Here is a 16,447-nt window from a genome sequence, read left to right on the forward strand (position 1 = left end):
GTGAACACAGAGAAAAGTCACCATCTTTTATTTTTTAAGCTTTTAATCATTTTTAAAAGTTCATTTCAAAGAGAGACATGCACAGAGAGTGAAAGCAAGCCAGCTTTCTTCTGCTGGTTCATTCTCCAAATGCTTACAAAAGCCAAGGCTGAGCCAACCAAAGGCAGGAGCTGGGAACTCCATCTGGGTCTCCCACATGGGTGTTACGGACCCAGGTTGAGCTCCCACCTGCTGTCTCCCAGCATGCACATTAGTAGGAAGCTGGATCAGAAATGAAGGAAGGACTCAAGCCAGGCACTCGGATAGAGGATTTGGGTATCCCACGTGGTGGCTTAACCTACTGCGGCACAATGCCTTTCCCTAGGTATCATTTTTGAAACAGCAAGCAAGCCCTTGTGGGGAGCAATCCGGACTAGACTGTTACTCGAATTAGGACTTATTCTATGCATCTGCTCTCCCACAATATGGCGCTGGGAGAGAAGTAAACAGCTTCCGCACAGCTGCCTCCAGTTCAACCAATTAACTGTAGGACTTGCTCCTGATTGGAGAGCAGCGTACTCAGCCGAGTTGGGATTGGCGGAGGAGGACTATAAAGGAGGAGAGAGACGGCATGCACCAGGAACATCTATGGGGAACATCTAGCTGAAGGAACACCCGTGCAGCCCCCCAGAGAACCGGCCGGCGGAGTGCCGCTCCCCTGCGGAAGTGGGGAATGCGGCCAGGGGGAACTGCCCTTCCACGGAGGTGGAAGGGATAGTAGCCAACCCGGGAAGAACCAGCAGCAAACCCGGGGAGGGCCGAGCAGACGAAAGAACAGCGCAGGGTTCAGTGTTGCTCCCCCACGAAGAGGGGGAGCGACATAATGGTGCCGTGACTCGGATAGGAAACCTGACTCGGATAGGAAACCTAGGACGGATATGAAACTTAGGAGGGAAGAAACGGGAAGAACTGGGAAATTACCGGAGAGAGAGATTAGCAAACAGCCTAGGGAAAAGCCGGACGAAAAGGGTGCCGGAAGAAGCTATTGAAAGCCTAGGCATAGACTCGGATACGGACTACGGGGGGAAGCTGGGAGGAATCTCTAAGGTCGAAAGCGAAAGTGAAAGCTAGAACAAACAGACTCGGACGCGGACTGTGGGGAGAGGCCAGGAGAAATGAGGGAGGAATATTGTTGGAAGAAAACTTAGGGAAACATACCGGGTAGAGAAAAGTGTTAGGGAAATTGAAGCCGCGGGGGGCAGGCCGAGGCGGAAACGGAAGCCACTTTGGGGTTCTCAAGTTAGCCCGGGAATAGGGGGCGAAAAGTTGAAGCCAGAAGCTGAAACGTGAGCCAGGTTGGGATCCGTCTGGTTAGCCCGGGGAGCAAAGGACGGGAAGCCAAACCGTGGGGCGGAGACGTACGCTGGGTTGAATTCGCCAGGCTAGCCCGGGGAACTTGGATTGAATCCTAGTGGCGGAGACGCAAGCTACGCTGTGTTACTCGCGGAAGCCGCCGCGTGCAGAGAGAGCACGGGGCGTGAATAGATAGGGAACGCTGGCGTAGGCCGTGGTTCAGACGCGAAAGGGTTAAGCGTGGAGACCGCGGAGCGCGCAAAGCCGAGCTGCGCAAAGCCGGGAAGCTGCGCAGATGAGAGAGGCGCGCGGGCTGAAGCGGTGCAGAGCCGGGAACCCGCCGGCGGGGCGAGGTGCCGGAAAGCTGCGGGGATAAGAGAAACAGAAGTTTAGAAGTAAAAGAGAAATAGGAATGTTGGCAGACAGAAGTAAAATGGGAGAAATAGAAATGCCCGGAGATAGAGAAATAGAGAAAAATAAGGCCTCCCCTCAACATGCCAATTAGAAGGCTTGGATTCGGTCTGCCTGATTTAAGGCGGTAAGCGCCAGCAAAGCTCGACCAGAGTATGAGCTGCAGGTCACCGAAGATAGGCACGAACCAACACTAATAAGTCTCCCCCACAATAAGGCAATGAGAAGGCTTGGATTCGGTTTGCCTGATAGGTCTTGTAAGTCCCCTGCGGGCAGAGCAGAGCATGCGCTGCAGGGCACCGAACACAGGCACGCATCAGCGCCTAAAAACCTCCTCACAACATGGCGAAGAGAGGACCCGGATTCGGTTTTCCTGATTGATAGGACTTGTAAGAGCCTGTGGCAACTCTAGCAAGTACAGCAGAGTGTGTGCTGCGGGACACCGAAGACAGGCGCGTATCAACGCTAAAAAATAAAAAGAAAGGGGGATCTGTGGGGAGCAATCCGGACTAGACTGTTACTCGAATTAGGACTTATTCTATGCATCTGCTCTCCCACAATATGGCGCTGGGAGAGAAGTAAACAGCTTCCGCACAGCTGCCTCCAGTTCAACCAATTAACTGTAGGACTTGCTCCTGATTGGAGAGCAGCGTACTCAGCCGAGTTGGGATTGGCGGAGGAGGACTATAAAGGAGGAGAGAGACGGCATGCACCAGGAACATCTATGGGGAACATCTAGCTGAAGGAACACCCGTGCAGCCCCCCAGAGAACCGGCCGGCGGAGTGCCGCTCCCCTGCGGAAGTGGGGAATGCGGCCAGGGGGAACTGCCCTTCCACGGAGGTGGAAGGGATAGTAGCCAACCCGGGAAGAACCAGCAGCAAACCCGGGGAGGGCCGAGCAGAAGAAAGAACAGCGCAGGGTTCAGTGTTGCTCCCCCACGAAGAGGGGGAGCGACAGCCCTCACCAGACACCAATCGTGCCAGTGACTGGATCTTAGACTTCCCAGCCTCCAGAATGGTGGGAAATGAATTTCCATTTTGTATAAGTTACTCAGTCTAAGATACTTCTGTAACAAGAGCAGGAATGGATCAAGACATGATCTTATGGGACATGAGCTCTGAGGCGCCCTCAGAAAGTCTGCAAGTGCTAAGGACTCATCCAAAGCAACTATGACTGTACACAGTAAGAAGAACCTGGGGTAGCCTGCACAAAACCCTGCTGTAGTCCACAGGGCTCCAGGAGGAGGGGAGTGCACCCTTCTTCCTTGGGAAAGGAGGAGGGTTCTAAAAAGGTCTCAATTTGGAAGAGACTCCACCCTCTGGACAACCTCAGTCTCAAGCAGGCCCTGGGTCTGTCTTGATCCTTTGAGTAGTGGGGCTGATGAGCACCAGCAAAATCCAGTTGTGATCATCCAAGTCTTTTCTAAGGGGTGACCTTTGATGGGGAAGTTTGAGTGCTCTTTGGATCAGATTTAAAGACGTTAAAGCTAAAGCTGATGGAAACAATCCAGGAGGAGTTTGGTCTGCTTTATGACATGTAATTTTAAAAATTGTTGAAGTAGAGGGAGGAAGGGTGGGAAGTATGGTTATCTTCTTGGAATTATATCTATGAAACATGTGAAATATGTTCTCTTTATATTAATAAAATAGTTCCCAGAAAATATATATTATAAAAAAATTTATGCATAGATTTCAAAAATTTTGCACCAGAATAAGCATCTTTTAATTCCAGAAAATTGAAGCAAGAAACTTAAGAGATCTCACTAGGCCGGCGCCACGGCTCAATAGGCTAATCCTCCGCCTAGCGGCGCCGGTACACCGGGTTTTAGTCCCGGTCGGGGCGCCGGATTCTGTCCCGGTTGCCCCTCTTCCAGGCCAGCTCTCTGCTGTGGCCCGGGAAGGCAGTGGAGGATGGCCCAGGTGCTTGGGCCCTGCACCCCATGGGAGACCAGGAGAAGCACCTGGCTCCTGGCTTTGGATCAGCGCGGTGCGCCGGCCACAGCGTGCCGGCCGTGGCGGCCATTGGAGGGTGAACCAATGGCAAAAAGGAAGACCTTTCTCTCTCTCTCTCTCTCTCTATCCACTATGCCTGTCCAAAAAAAAAAAAAAAAAAAAAAAAAACCTCACTAGAAGTTTTCATGTACTAGATTACATTTCATGTATTTAATTAGATTCCCTCAGGATCACTAGCCATCAGAGAAATGCAAATAAAGACCACAATGAGATTCCACCTCACCCCAGTTAGAATAGCTATCAACCAAAATAGTGAGAATGTAAACTAGTACAACCATTATGGAAGACAGTATGGAGATTTCTCAGAAATCTGAAAATAGATATACCATTTGACCCAGCCATCTCACTCCTGGGAATCACCCAAATGAAATGAAACCATCATATGAAAGAGTTATCTGTACCCCCATGTTTATTGCAGCTCAATTCACAATAGCTGAGATATAGAATCAACCCATATATCCATCAACTGATGACTGGATAAAGAAAATATGGTATATACACACTATGGAATACTACTCTGCCACAAAAAAAGAATGAAATCCTGTTGTTTGCAACAAAATGGATGCAACTGGAAACCATTATGCTTAGTGAAATAGCCCAGTCCCCAAAAGACAAATATCATACGTTCTCTCCAATATGTCGTCGTAGGTAACATAAAATGCAAAAAAATGTGTAGGAATGACGTGGTCATCCTGTAAAGTGATTGTAGTTCTTAGCCCTTGTTTATACTTCTGTGGCTCTGTCATCTTCCTACTTTTACTTGTTAAATATAATAGCTAGTGGTGAATTAAGCCTGAGATTATAGAGTGGATTGAAAGCATGTCTTTGCAAAAATTAAAGAAGAAAAAAGGAAGGAAGGAGGAGGATAGTGGGAGATACAAGCAAAGGGAGGGGTGTATGGCTATCTTAGATGTACCTATGAAATCTGTTCTCTTTATATTAATAAAAAAGAATTTAAAAATGCAGAGTAACTTAAAAAATAAAATAAATTAATTTCATAGCCAAGTTAATTGTGAAAAGTAGCGGAAATAGGTTTTCTCACTGCAGGACTTCTCATAGCTTTTTTTTTTTTTTTTTTTTTTTTGACAGGCAGAGTGGACAGTGAGAGAAAGGGAGAGACAGAGAGAAAGGTCTTCCTTTTGCCGTTGGTTCACCCTCCAATGGCCGCTGCGGCCAGCGCACCACGCTGATCCGATGGCAGGAGCCAGGTGCTTCTCCTGGTCTCCCATGGGGTGCAGGGCCCAAGCACTTGGGCCATCCTCCACTGCACTCCCTGGCCACAGCAGAGAGCTAGCCTGGAAGAGGGGCAACCAGGACAGAATCCGGCGCCCCGACCGGGACTAGAACCCGGTGTGCCGGCGCCGCAAGGCAGAGGATTAGGCTTCTCATAGCTTTTTGTATACACTAGAGTACTTCAAAAACTTTGTGGAAAATGAAATGATAAGATAAGCTTATTTTGGTTCAATAACTTTTTGAGATTCAGCATAGTTTATTTATAATATGCATTTTCTATGGGCTTTTTGATGATCCCTTATATATTATGAATCTCCAAGAGGGAAGGATGACACATAGACTTATTAAACCACAGAACCCATTGTTATAATGCATGCATTAATAATTTTATAGAAGAAATGTTGCTGGAACAAAATTTGAGAGTTGTAGATCTAAAATAACCTGATTTTGTATTTAAAAGGGGTTTGGGTGTTTGGTGTGGTCGTTAAGATGCTGGTCAGGACATGGGCCTCCCAAACTGAACAGCCTGGACTTTATGGCTGGCTCCAGCTCCTGACTCCAGCTTCCTGCTGATGCAGAGCCTGAAGGAGAGGTGTCAGCTTAAGTAACTGGATCCCTGCCACCCATGTGGGAGATCTACATTGAGTTTTTGGCTCCTGGCTTTGACCAGGCCCAGCCCTGGCCATTGCGTGTATTTGGGGAGTCAACAAACAAATGAAAGATTCTATTCTCTGTCTCTGTACCTCTCAAATAAATCAATTTTTAAAAAAGAAGAAAAGAAAAAAGGGGACCCAGTGGGTGTGAGTGGCTGGCCCAGGTAGATTATGGCAGAACCCAGATTAGAACTCAGAGTCATTATTATTTTTCTTTGGAGAAAAATAATCCAACTCTTACTGTTTATTTGGTATGCGAACTCCTAAGCTAAGTTCCTTGAATGCATGATCACAGTGTCTCACTAACTACCCTGTGAGTTAGGTATGATTCTCATCTATGAGTGAGGAAGTGAGGCTTGAAGAACAACAACCGATCACTTCATAAAAGGTAAACTTGGAATTCAAATGTCTTTGAGCCTGCTTCAAGCATTCCCTCATGCTACTCATCTTTTTCTGCTGCTCTTGGCCAAAGCTGTTTAACTTGCTGCTCAAAATATTATTGGGCTTTGCATACCTGTAATGTTGTCATAATTCCGAAAGGTCTTTTCTACATGGTCCCATTCAAGGAAAATGCATTTTCCCGTAAAAGGTTGAGCAATGACAACATACTCGTCATTCATATAAGAAAAGGTATCTATGGACAGTGATTGATAAGGCAGGTCTTGAGACTTCGCAAACTCTGCAAAAATAGGAAATGATGATGACTAACTGTGAGGCAATATGTTTTCCTTAGCCAGATCTCACATATCCATAGAGACATTGATTTTATAGAAATAGTCAGATGCTAATTTACATTGCTTTTAAACACACAAAGTGTTAATTGTTTCTAATTTTTTTAAATAAAATTGCTCAGTTGGTTTTTCAGATATAAAAAAAAAAATAAAACCAGTTCCTACAAATGCAAAAAATACTGTAGTCTTTATTTTGATTTTATGAAGTAAAATGATTTTGAGCTTCTTACCGGTAATGATGCAATCAAAATCCTTGGAGGAGAGACTATTGATTTTGCGTTTCTTGTATTCTGGGGGGCCTTCACAGTAGATGTCTTCCACAGTGGCATTGGTGTGGCTGAGCCATTCTACCAACCACTTCAGTTTACAGTCACAATTGAATGAATTCCCTCTCAGGTCCCTGGAAGACAAATTTCAGCTGCTTTTGCAGTACAAGGGCCCTCCCAGAACAGGCATGATTTCGACCTAAGCAACCAGCATGTGTAGAATGACCTTCCCTGCCTTTATCGCATGCCTCATAATCGCCCTTGAATTCTCTGATTACTCACTTTGAGTTCCGAGAACTCAATGCCCCCTGGAAGGACAGACATTCCAATCAATGGACCTTCATAACTTACTACTGCTTGGAGTTAAAGGCAGCTCCATCTAGGACTATGCTGTCAACGGCCTGTGGACCCTGTATGTAATTCAAACTTTCCTATAGCCATTTTAAACAAAGGAAAAAGAAACTGTTGTAATTGCTAGTATCTCTAATATGTTTCATTTAACCTAACACTTTAACATGTTATTTTGATATGTAATTAATATGAACATTATCAAGACATTTACATTCATTTTTATATTAAATCTTTGAATTCACTATGTATTTTATAATTACAAAGTAATTCAGATGCTAAATTCTCATCAGAAATATGTATATTTGGATGTCCCAAAATTTAGAGTTAAAACATAGGTTTGCGCATCTAAGTTGTTCCAAACATACCTGAAAGTTTTTCAGTAGTTGAATTGGAGAGTTTTCAATTCTAAATTTAATTTTTAGAAAATTAAGGAAAATTTTGAATTCAGTTCCCCAGTTGCACTAGAAGCATATTTCAAATGCTTAGTGAACTGAAGTGGCTTGTGGCACATAGCAAAGGTGTATAGGATAAAATGCTGTGATTATAATACGGCATTTGATTAAGTTGAATGATCTATTGGCTTTTTTTCTTCCTCACAGACAAAATTAATCCCAATCCTACTAGGTGGTCTACAAGCTCAATCTTAGTAGGAAATGACTTTGACACAGAAGAGCTAATGCAGACATACAACAGCTCATGGCTGTAATAATGATAGATCTTAGCTGAAATTTCCACGTATGACCCCGACTCACCAAGTTCTCTGTTTATGTGCATTGCTGATGTTCAGGAATTCCATCTCCTTTTCTGGTCACACAGAATTCCTAAGATAGGTGCTGCCTACTCTTTACATAGCACATAAATAATTTAAAAATGTTCTTGTAAGGGGATATGTTCAACAAAACCAAGAAATCCACGAAAAGGCAAATTGTCACGGATCCCTGTACTTCCATGATAATCCTTTATTTGGGCACATCAGAGTAGACCCAAGAGGCCAAATCCCTTGTGAGATTTCCTGGGCAGACTGAGTCTATTTCAAGTGTTTCTCTCTCTCTCCCTCCCTTCCTCCCTCCCTAATGGTATGGAGGTACACACTGACCTAGCAATGGGCTGAAGGGCTCCCAAGGAGCTCCCTCCCAAAATGGCCATGAAGCATCATCTAAGTTCCAAAGCATTCCCAGAACTGACCTCATCTCCCAAGGGTACTCTGACCCTGAATAATGAGCGCCCACCCTTCTGGGCTATTGTAAAGCAGATCATATAACTGTGGCCTCCCCGGGTCTCTCTTGGAAGTGTCTTGATTCTGGCACTCACAAGGAAATAAACCATCATTCAGGAATTGGGGCAATAGGCATGGAGGAGGGGCTAGGGGAATACTGCAAGGAACAAAGAAAGTTTTTCATTAACTTCTTGATCTGAAGTTAAATACTGGGCTTAGAAGAAAATGCTTGACAGATTTTTCTGTTATTGGAGAAAAGTTGTTTTGAATATATAGTACCTGAATAATAATAATAATAAATCCTTTCGTTTCCATATATCCTTTCATTTGCTCCTGTATTCTACCTTATGACATTTAAATACCCTATTCCTGCTCTGGAAGGCACTTAATGAAACTAAATTGCTTTTGAGAGGGTTCAGCATATAGTACTTGCTTTGCTTACAGCAAAATATACAAATTCCTTGCAAAGATCTTTCACTCAGAGGCTTAAAAGTCAAAGCTTGAAAGCTCTTTTGTTTGAAAAAGGGTCAAAAATAATTAAGTTCATTCCCTTCCTGGGGTTTAAGCCAAATTCCTGGGGATTAAGCCCAGAAGTTGTTGTTCAGCCTAATGAGAGAAAAGGCAAACTTTCCGCCCTCCCCCAACTTCCTGCTCCATTTCTCTCCTGACTAACCAACCCATGGGTATAACCTTTCATTTCACTCGGTCACTTTCCCAGACTCCTTCATGTTTTTCCTCTGTAGCCCCATTTCCTGGACCTCATGAGAAGAAAGAGGGCTTGAAATTTCTGTCTGGGTCCCCCACCCCCTCAGAGTCCCTTATCATGGCCCCTCGTGCACAGACACATACTTTGTTAAAGGAATGCCTGAGTACAACGTATTCAGAATTTCCAATGGTAAACACCATAGAAGACTCAGCTGTGAGTCCACATAAATTTAAATTTTGGCCAATTTAAAATGTTAATTTAAAAATTCAATTTTCATTTTAAAGCCAATTAAAAAAAATCTAGCCATCAATACCAGGTTTCCTTGTTAATTACTGCAAATTAATTAATCAGTGATTTCTTAGGTCCCCTTACACATTTGTTAAAGAATCCAGGCCTTTGAAAATGTCTTTTGGGAGTGTCTGGAGATTGTTGTTTGCGAGGCTCCTGGAAGACAAAAGAATGATATAAACCATAGTGACAAAATCAATACATGCATTTAATGACAAAGCTTGGGTGTGAGTCCCTCTCTCAGTTCCAGTCTATTAAATTACTTATGGTAGTTCTTTTTTAAAATACTACTCCAATTCTTGCTGTTGTATTTTCAATTTCTGACCTCTTCAACACTCTCAGTATTTATGTAACATTTTATGTTGGTTAAAAACAACAAAGACAAAATCAGCAACAAGAGGATGCCTGGGTATTGATCTTTCTATGCAGAACAGGAGATCCACACTCTCAGATATACAGTCTAAGGGATGTCTCACAAATGATGACTGACCTGCTGACCGTGTCCATCTCCAGTGGCCTCCCCAGTGCCCCTACTTCATTCCTGGGCTGCCCTTCCTCCTCCCTTCCCATTCCTCATTTGCTCCAGGGGACAACACAGCCTCCAAAGGGTAGCACCCATAGCACTCTCCTTTCCCTAGTACATCCTTTCTTCTTTCCAAAGTGCACATCCTCTCTTTCTATGTTTTCTTCCCTTGCAACCCATTCATTCCACTCCAGAAAACGCTACTCACACTAACAGTTTAATCATTTCCTTCCCCCTTCTTCGGATTCTTGGCCTATTGTCACAGAAATTGTTTCCCTTTCTCCTTCTAGTTGTTCTTCCATGAATCACTAGGATGACCCTAATCAACTTGAGCCAGTAGGAAATAGTCCTGATGGTGTCAAGGAAAGAGAGATGGGTACGGTTGGCAGAAACCATGAAATCTGGTGCTCCTGTGGTCAGGAAAGGGCACAGCACCACACACACACAGGTTATATAGTTTTCTTAGAGGTATCTTTTTTTTTTTTTTTTTTTTTTCACTACCAAAAGGAACTAAGACAAAAAAGCCTATGCTCTTGGTCTCCAAAGATTTTGAAAATTCTTAATTTTCCTTTAAAACACTCTTAAAATTCTCCTGTGTCTTCCACTTCCTCTAATTAAATATGCATTTTTAAGTGCAAACACTTAAGACTGAGTTCTATGTTGTTTTTCTTGAACTTAGAAATTCCTACGAGATGGGAAAACTTTCTTTCAATGAACCTTGGACAGTAAACTAGAAACTGAGTCAGGAAGTTCCAGTCTCAGTGACAGAGCATTTTGTGATCCAAGACATGGCTCTGGAGTCCTTCTGCACTAAGTCTAATTCCAACTCCAACATTCATGGCTGTGTGACTTTGTTATGCATCTTCTCCAAGTCTCTATTTTTTCATGTTTAAGTGGAGACAATAGTGCCTTATCTCACAAGATGATTGAAAAACAAAAATGACCCATGTAGGTGCCTGGTATCTGAACTACTCTCAATAAGGAGTAAGAGGGGTAGAGGATCCAGATGGATTTCCGGGCTCCTGGCTTCTGCCTGGACCAGCTCTGGCCATTGCTACCATTTGGGTAGGGAACCAGCGAATGGAAGAGCTGTCTCTCCTTTCTATCACTCTGCCTTTCAAATTAAATAAATCTTTTTCATTTTCTTTTTTTTTTTTTAAAGAGTAAGTGGGAGGAGGTGGGGAGGAAGAGACAAGAAGTCCTGCATTTACATTGTCCAAGAAACAACATTTAGAAACTGACCATACAAATGAACTGCTATGGCTGTCCACATCTAGCAGCATTGAAATAACATTGCTAAAGAAGACCCTTCAGGAGAATGTCTCCAAAATTCATCTTACTGGCTGCTGTTTGCGAAGATTTTCTGATGTCTGAGGTCAGTCCAGAGTCACTTCCAAGTTATGTGTCTCAATGTATTTTCTGGCACAATGTGTGTTAAAATTTCCTGGGCTAACTTCTAAGTAGAACTGCAGCTGACTATTGGGTATAAGTTTGGAGGAAGGTGGATCACAGAGGGTTATGAAATGATGAAACAGTGAATTATTGATTAGTACTGCCCATAGGGTTACACAGGAAGAGAAACCATGTTTGTGTTACTGTGCAAGGAATAGGTGAATCTGGAAGTTCCACTCAAAGCAGTAGAGCTCTAGGCCTTACCTGCCCAAGCTCAAGGCCAACTGCAGAACCAGCAGGCAAGATACTTACATGTTCTTTTGGAATAGAGAGAGATGGTATTTTTGCATGACAAGATGGAGGACTTTTAATTCGCCAGAACTAGAGGATGGGGCTGAGAAAAAGCAGGCTGGCCTGGCTGTGGAATGAGGCAGAAGCTTCCTGAGGACTTCCTGTGATGGGGGCAGGGTGAGGGGGGCATCACTCTGGGGACCAGACCAGAGGGTGGGGGAAGCAGGGAAGCATGGGGGGTGCCAGAGGGAGAAATGGTGGATGAACTTGCTGTAGCCAATGTCACCCCTTTGATGCCCCGTTCAAAAAGTCAGTGAAATACAGACCCCCAGTGGGCTGCTTCTACAGGGGGCAGGATGGAGTCCCATGTCTGGGTGTAGTGAACAGTAAGCACAAGAAGGCTGCCTGGACTCATAAAAGGGGCAGAGAAAAGAGGAAGCAGGACCCAGAGAAGTGGTGTTCAGGCAGCTTCCCTAAGGAAGCCCCAATGACATCAAGTGACACTTGGATGAAAAGAAAACAGGCAGAGGGACTTAGACATAGGAAAGCAATGCTGACCGGGCCTGGAGATGACTACAAAACTGTAACCAGGACCCGATTCAGAGCAAGCTTCTAGGGCAGGCTGACGGCTGCAGGGGGAAGGATGCACTGGACACGTGGAAGGAAGGGAGAAGCAGAACCTCAAAGGTAAGAAGAAAAATATGAGGCCAGGTAAGAGCTTGTGCCAGTCCCCAGGTGAAGAGAAATTGGACGTATTGGCAGCGCATCACACAGGTGGGGAAAGATATTTGCTCTAGCATTGCCCATAGCAAGAAGAATTGGAAAGAGCGTACGCCCAGTAATAAAGGGTTGTGTAGATAAATGCTCATTTACAGTGACCGTGGAATGTTTTGTAGGAGGTTTTTAAAAATGAAGTCAATCTACAGGCTATACCCTGAAGTGATGCCTAAGTGAAAAGAAATGTGGAGGTTAGTATGGATTCTGTAATCTCCCCAGAGGAGGGGGGATGTATGTCTGTAGATGCATAAAGAAAGCTCTAGCAAGAGATATAAAAACTGTTGATTGAGGTTAGAGCTTGGTTATATATATATATATATATATATAGAGAGAGAGAGAGAGAGAGAGAGAGATCTATATCTATAGATCTATAGATATATAGAGATATAGATCTATAGATATCTATATCTATATAGATATAGAGATATAGATCTATATAGAGATATAGATATATAGGTAGATCTATAGATATAGATATATATATAGAGAGAGAGAGAGAAATGCTCTCATCTGCTGGTTCCTTCCCCCAGGGCCCACAATAGCAAAGCCTGGCCAGGCCAAAGCTGGAAGCCAGGAAACTCCATTTAGATCTCTCATATGGAGTGACAGGAACTCAACTATGTGAGCTAAACTCCACAAGACCACTGTCTCGCAGGGTCTGCATTAGCAGGAAGCTGGAATCAGGAGCCAAAGCCCTGTATCAAAAACAGGTACTCTGATGTTTCATGCCCCATCTTAACTGGTGTCTTAACTACCAGGCTAACAGCCTGCCCAGGATGGTGAGAATTCCTAATCATTAAGCAGGTTTCTCACAATCAGAAGACAAGGGCCCTGTTGCCTACTACATATGTATTTCTGCCCCATGAGGACTCAGTCACTCTCTATGAATCACTTGGATGCGTTCATCCGTTCCCAAAGCTCCACGGTGGGAGTGGGAACAACTGTGGGGTCAGACTCAGGCAGCTGAGAGCTCAGATCGTGCAGGCGGCCCCCATGAGACCTCCTGCAGAGGGAGCTGTCTTGTTTCCTACAAATTTCCACTTGGTTTTAGGCCCTCGCCCTCTGGGGCCAGCCGAGAGCCAGCTGTGAGAGAACGTGAGGTTGCCAAAATCATCCTGGGCATCTGACAGAGGATCCTGGGCCAGGGTTACCAGGAAGACAAAGGGACAAGTCTTGGGACCATCTCTGAAGGCTGCTCAGTGTTTGCCCTTCAAACAGGAAGGGCAAAGAGAACCAAATGCCCGTTTGATAGCCTATTAGGTTGTTCAAACAGCTCAAGATGTAGAGACAGCACTTTATGGGTTAAGGTTAGGGTTATTTTAGGGTTGATGTTAGCAATATTGGGTTTTCCATATTCCAGCCCTGCACCAGAAAGCAAAACCATGTGGATTAGATTTTCCTCGTTTCTTTCTTCCTGTTGTCTCATTTGCAGCTTTAGAGAATAATGACTTAATATTTTATTCCCTTCTCTCACTGGAAGCTCCAGTTGCAATGTGTGCTATGTCTTTTGTCAGACTGGTCATAGCACTTGTTTCCTGTGTTACTTCCTGCAGTATAGAGGTTTGGTGCTGGCTCCATCTCAAGACCACTTATTAAATTTGAACTTCATTGCTCTCAGGAGTGTGCCTTTAACCAATCTCAGGAGTGTGCCTTTAACCAACTGTATCAATCTTTGTCAGTTGCTGCTTTGACATCTGCAAACCTCAGTAAAGAATATGAATTTCATTTGTTGTGAGAACTGATACATATAGCTACAAGTATTTTTATGTGCAAACCCTTGCAATGGTTTCTGGAGAAATCTCCCAGCAACTGAACTGTTTAAGCCTATGTGTGTCAAGACCACAAAACTGAACTTTTTCTTTGTTGTCAAAGACAGTGATATTTAATACCTAAACTCAATTTAAAATTAAATGTTCAATTTAAAATCAAATGCTCAATTTAGGAGCCCAAGGCCATCTTTTTCTCTGCCTTTCCTAATAGAGAGGATTTTATGCTATCCTTAAATGTTCCATCCTATTAAAACATTTTATTTATTAATTTGAGAGGCAGAGTGCTCCTATCCACCAGTTCAATCCCTAAATTCCAACAGCTGCCCAGGGCTGCACCAGGCCGAAACCAGCAGCCAGGAACTCAATCTAGGTTTCCCACATGGTTTGCAGAGATCCAATCACTTGACCCATCACCATTGCCTCTTGGGATCTCTATTATCAGGAAGCAGGAGGCAAGTGGCAGATCTAGGAATCAAAACCAGGCACTCTTAAATGGGTCAAGGGCACGTAGACCAGTGTCCTAACTGCCATGGCAGACATCTACCCCTGAATGTCTCATCTTTTACTAACACACACACACACACACACACACACACACGTAATCATAATAGTTTCTGCAGGAAAGTTTAAAAAATGTACAAATTATTTTCTTGGAAAGAAGGAAAATAGTAATGACCCTGGGAGAGGAAACCATTGTTCAGATTGAGCTTCCAGGCACTCGTACAGGGCCCACTGAGAGGAAGAGATTCTGCAGAGCCGTGCCCCTGGTCTTGGTCCCCAAGGTCTCTGGTCTTCTCTGCTCTCAAGTGTGGAGGCCTCAGAGAGAGGAACTCCAACTGCTGTGGGGACATCGTCCTCTTCCTCAAGCTCTACTAGCTGGGTTGCTCTGGCCAGGGTCCGAGGGAAACACTGGAGCTGGATTTTAATACTCAGTATGAGGATTCCTAATTCCTAAGAATAAGAGGAAGAATAATATGGAGCAAGAGGGAAGGAGACAGAGCAGACCACCAGAGTTGTCAGGACAAAGGCTTCTATGTGGCTTGATTTAAGGAAACCAGCCTCCAGCCCTGACCCCAGCTGATCCGTCATCTGCCAGACTTGCTTTAGTGCCCTCATAACAGCTACAGAGTAGAGTGAACGACACGGTCTAGGAAGGGGATGTCAGTTTGAGCTGTGGGCTTTTCCCCTTTCTGTAAAGCAAAGGATCACTTGGTTGGAATGATCTCCAAGTTCTATGCTTGCATTAAGTCACATCTTTATAATTTTCACTGTGAGAGGCTAACGGTTTCATCTTTACTCATCAGATGGCAGGAGGGAATGGAGGACTTTGGGCCAATAGTTAAGAGTCAATGCATTTGACGACATGTTTTTCTCAGGGTTAAAGAACGCAGTGGAAGATCTGATGGGGTGGGCTGGAGTTGACTGAGAGAGGGGTGAGCACAAGGACATCAGAGTTTTGAGGAAATGTTTCATCGTTGTTAAGTTTTCTAGGGTGAGTCTTCAGTGATAACTGGAAGGATGGTTTTCTTTCCACAGTATCCACAGTGCCTGTCACAAAGTGAGCCTCAATAGATACTTTGAATGAATGAATGAGGCGATCTGGAGTGGATGAGAGAAGGGGCACCGATCTAGAGAAAGAAAAGAGCAGAGGCTACTTCTCTAAGATCCCTGTGCCACGACACTGTGTTGGGGAGACAGCACAGATCCCCGTGAATTACCAGTGCAGCCTGAGCACCATTCCCTAGGTCCTGATTCAGATCTGCCCAGGACACGTCCTTAAACACCCAGGGTTTTGCCCAGTGGCGCATCGAGCTACCCTGCAGCTGGCTGAGTAGGCTCAGGCCTTCTGAGAGCAGACAGCCATTCCTCCCCAACGGAAATGCCCATCGCTCTCTCCACTTCGGGGTTCTTGTGGTTTACCGAGGAAATCTCTGATTCTGACTCTGGGCCCCACCGGAAAGTCTCTAGAGCAGACCAGCTCAGCTCAGACAGCACGTTTGTTTCAGTGCCACAGGGCTCTGCTGCTAAGAAAGCAACGCCCACAGCCATCTGGGGTGCTCCCAGCCCCCCTGCAATGCAGATTCTCAGCTTGGGTTTGTGTCTCACTGGCTCTGCGGTGCTCCAAGCACAGTTATTTTAATGTCGTATGAAATGTTTAAAGGGGATAAGCACACTGCAGCGTCTGGAATCTGGATCCAGCACTAGGAAAGGTTAGGCAGTGGGTCTGGGTTTATTCCTACACAATGGCGCTTCCTACCTACCAGGCTCTGTTCTAAGCACTTCTTAGTTCTTAACTCATTCAATCTGAAAACAGGAGATAGATACTCCTTAGTACCTTGTTATCTTCCAGTCCCACTTTCAGAGATTACGATCATCTTTCCCAATTCACATATAAGCGATATGATGCACGGTGAGTCTGAATGGTCTGCCCAAGGCCCCGTAACTTAAATAAGGGGCAAAGTCGGGCTCTGACCCAGGCAGCCAGTGGCAGAGAG

The 16,447-nt window shown here is 44.6% G+C and overlaps 1 protein-coding gene across 9 annotated transcripts in view; it reads right to left on the reverse strand.

Annotated features, from left to right (window-relative positions):
• The window catches only part of LGI1 (leucine rich glioma inactivated 1), a 42,810-nt gene that overhangs the window by 2,707 nt on the left and 23,656 nt on the right, over positions 1 to 16,447 (reverse strand). For 4 of the 9 annotated variants that reach the window (XM_089314730.1, XM_089314728.1, XM_089314731.1 and 1 more), the window contains 4 exons: positions 9,285 to 9,356; positions 8,220 to 8,363; positions 6,604 to 6,773; positions 6,157 to 6,321 (listed from right to left, as the gene is read on the reverse strand). In XM_089314730.1, the coding sequence (XP_089170856.1) occupies positions 6,157 to 6,321; positions 6,604 to 6,773; positions 8,220 to 8,363; positions 9,285 to 9,356 (551 nt within the window). Of the gene's footprint in view, positions 1 to 6,156; positions 6,322 to 6,603; positions 6,774 to 7,742; positions 7,828 to 8,219; positions 8,364 to 9,284; positions 9,357 to 16,447 lie in introns of all 9 variants that reach the window. The other 5 variants (XM_089314735.1, XM_089314732.1, XM_002718517.6 and 2 more) reach the window with 2 other exon arrangements.

Source organism: Oryctolagus cuniculus, chromosome 15 (genome assembly GCF_051225735.1).
Source record: "Oryctolagus cuniculus isolate XC-2025 breed Fujian yellow rabbit chromosome 15, ASM5122573v1, whole genome shotgun sequence".
Taxonomy (NCBI): Eukaryota; Metazoa; Chordata; class Mammalia; order Lagomorpha; family Leporidae; genus Oryctolagus; species Oryctolagus cuniculus.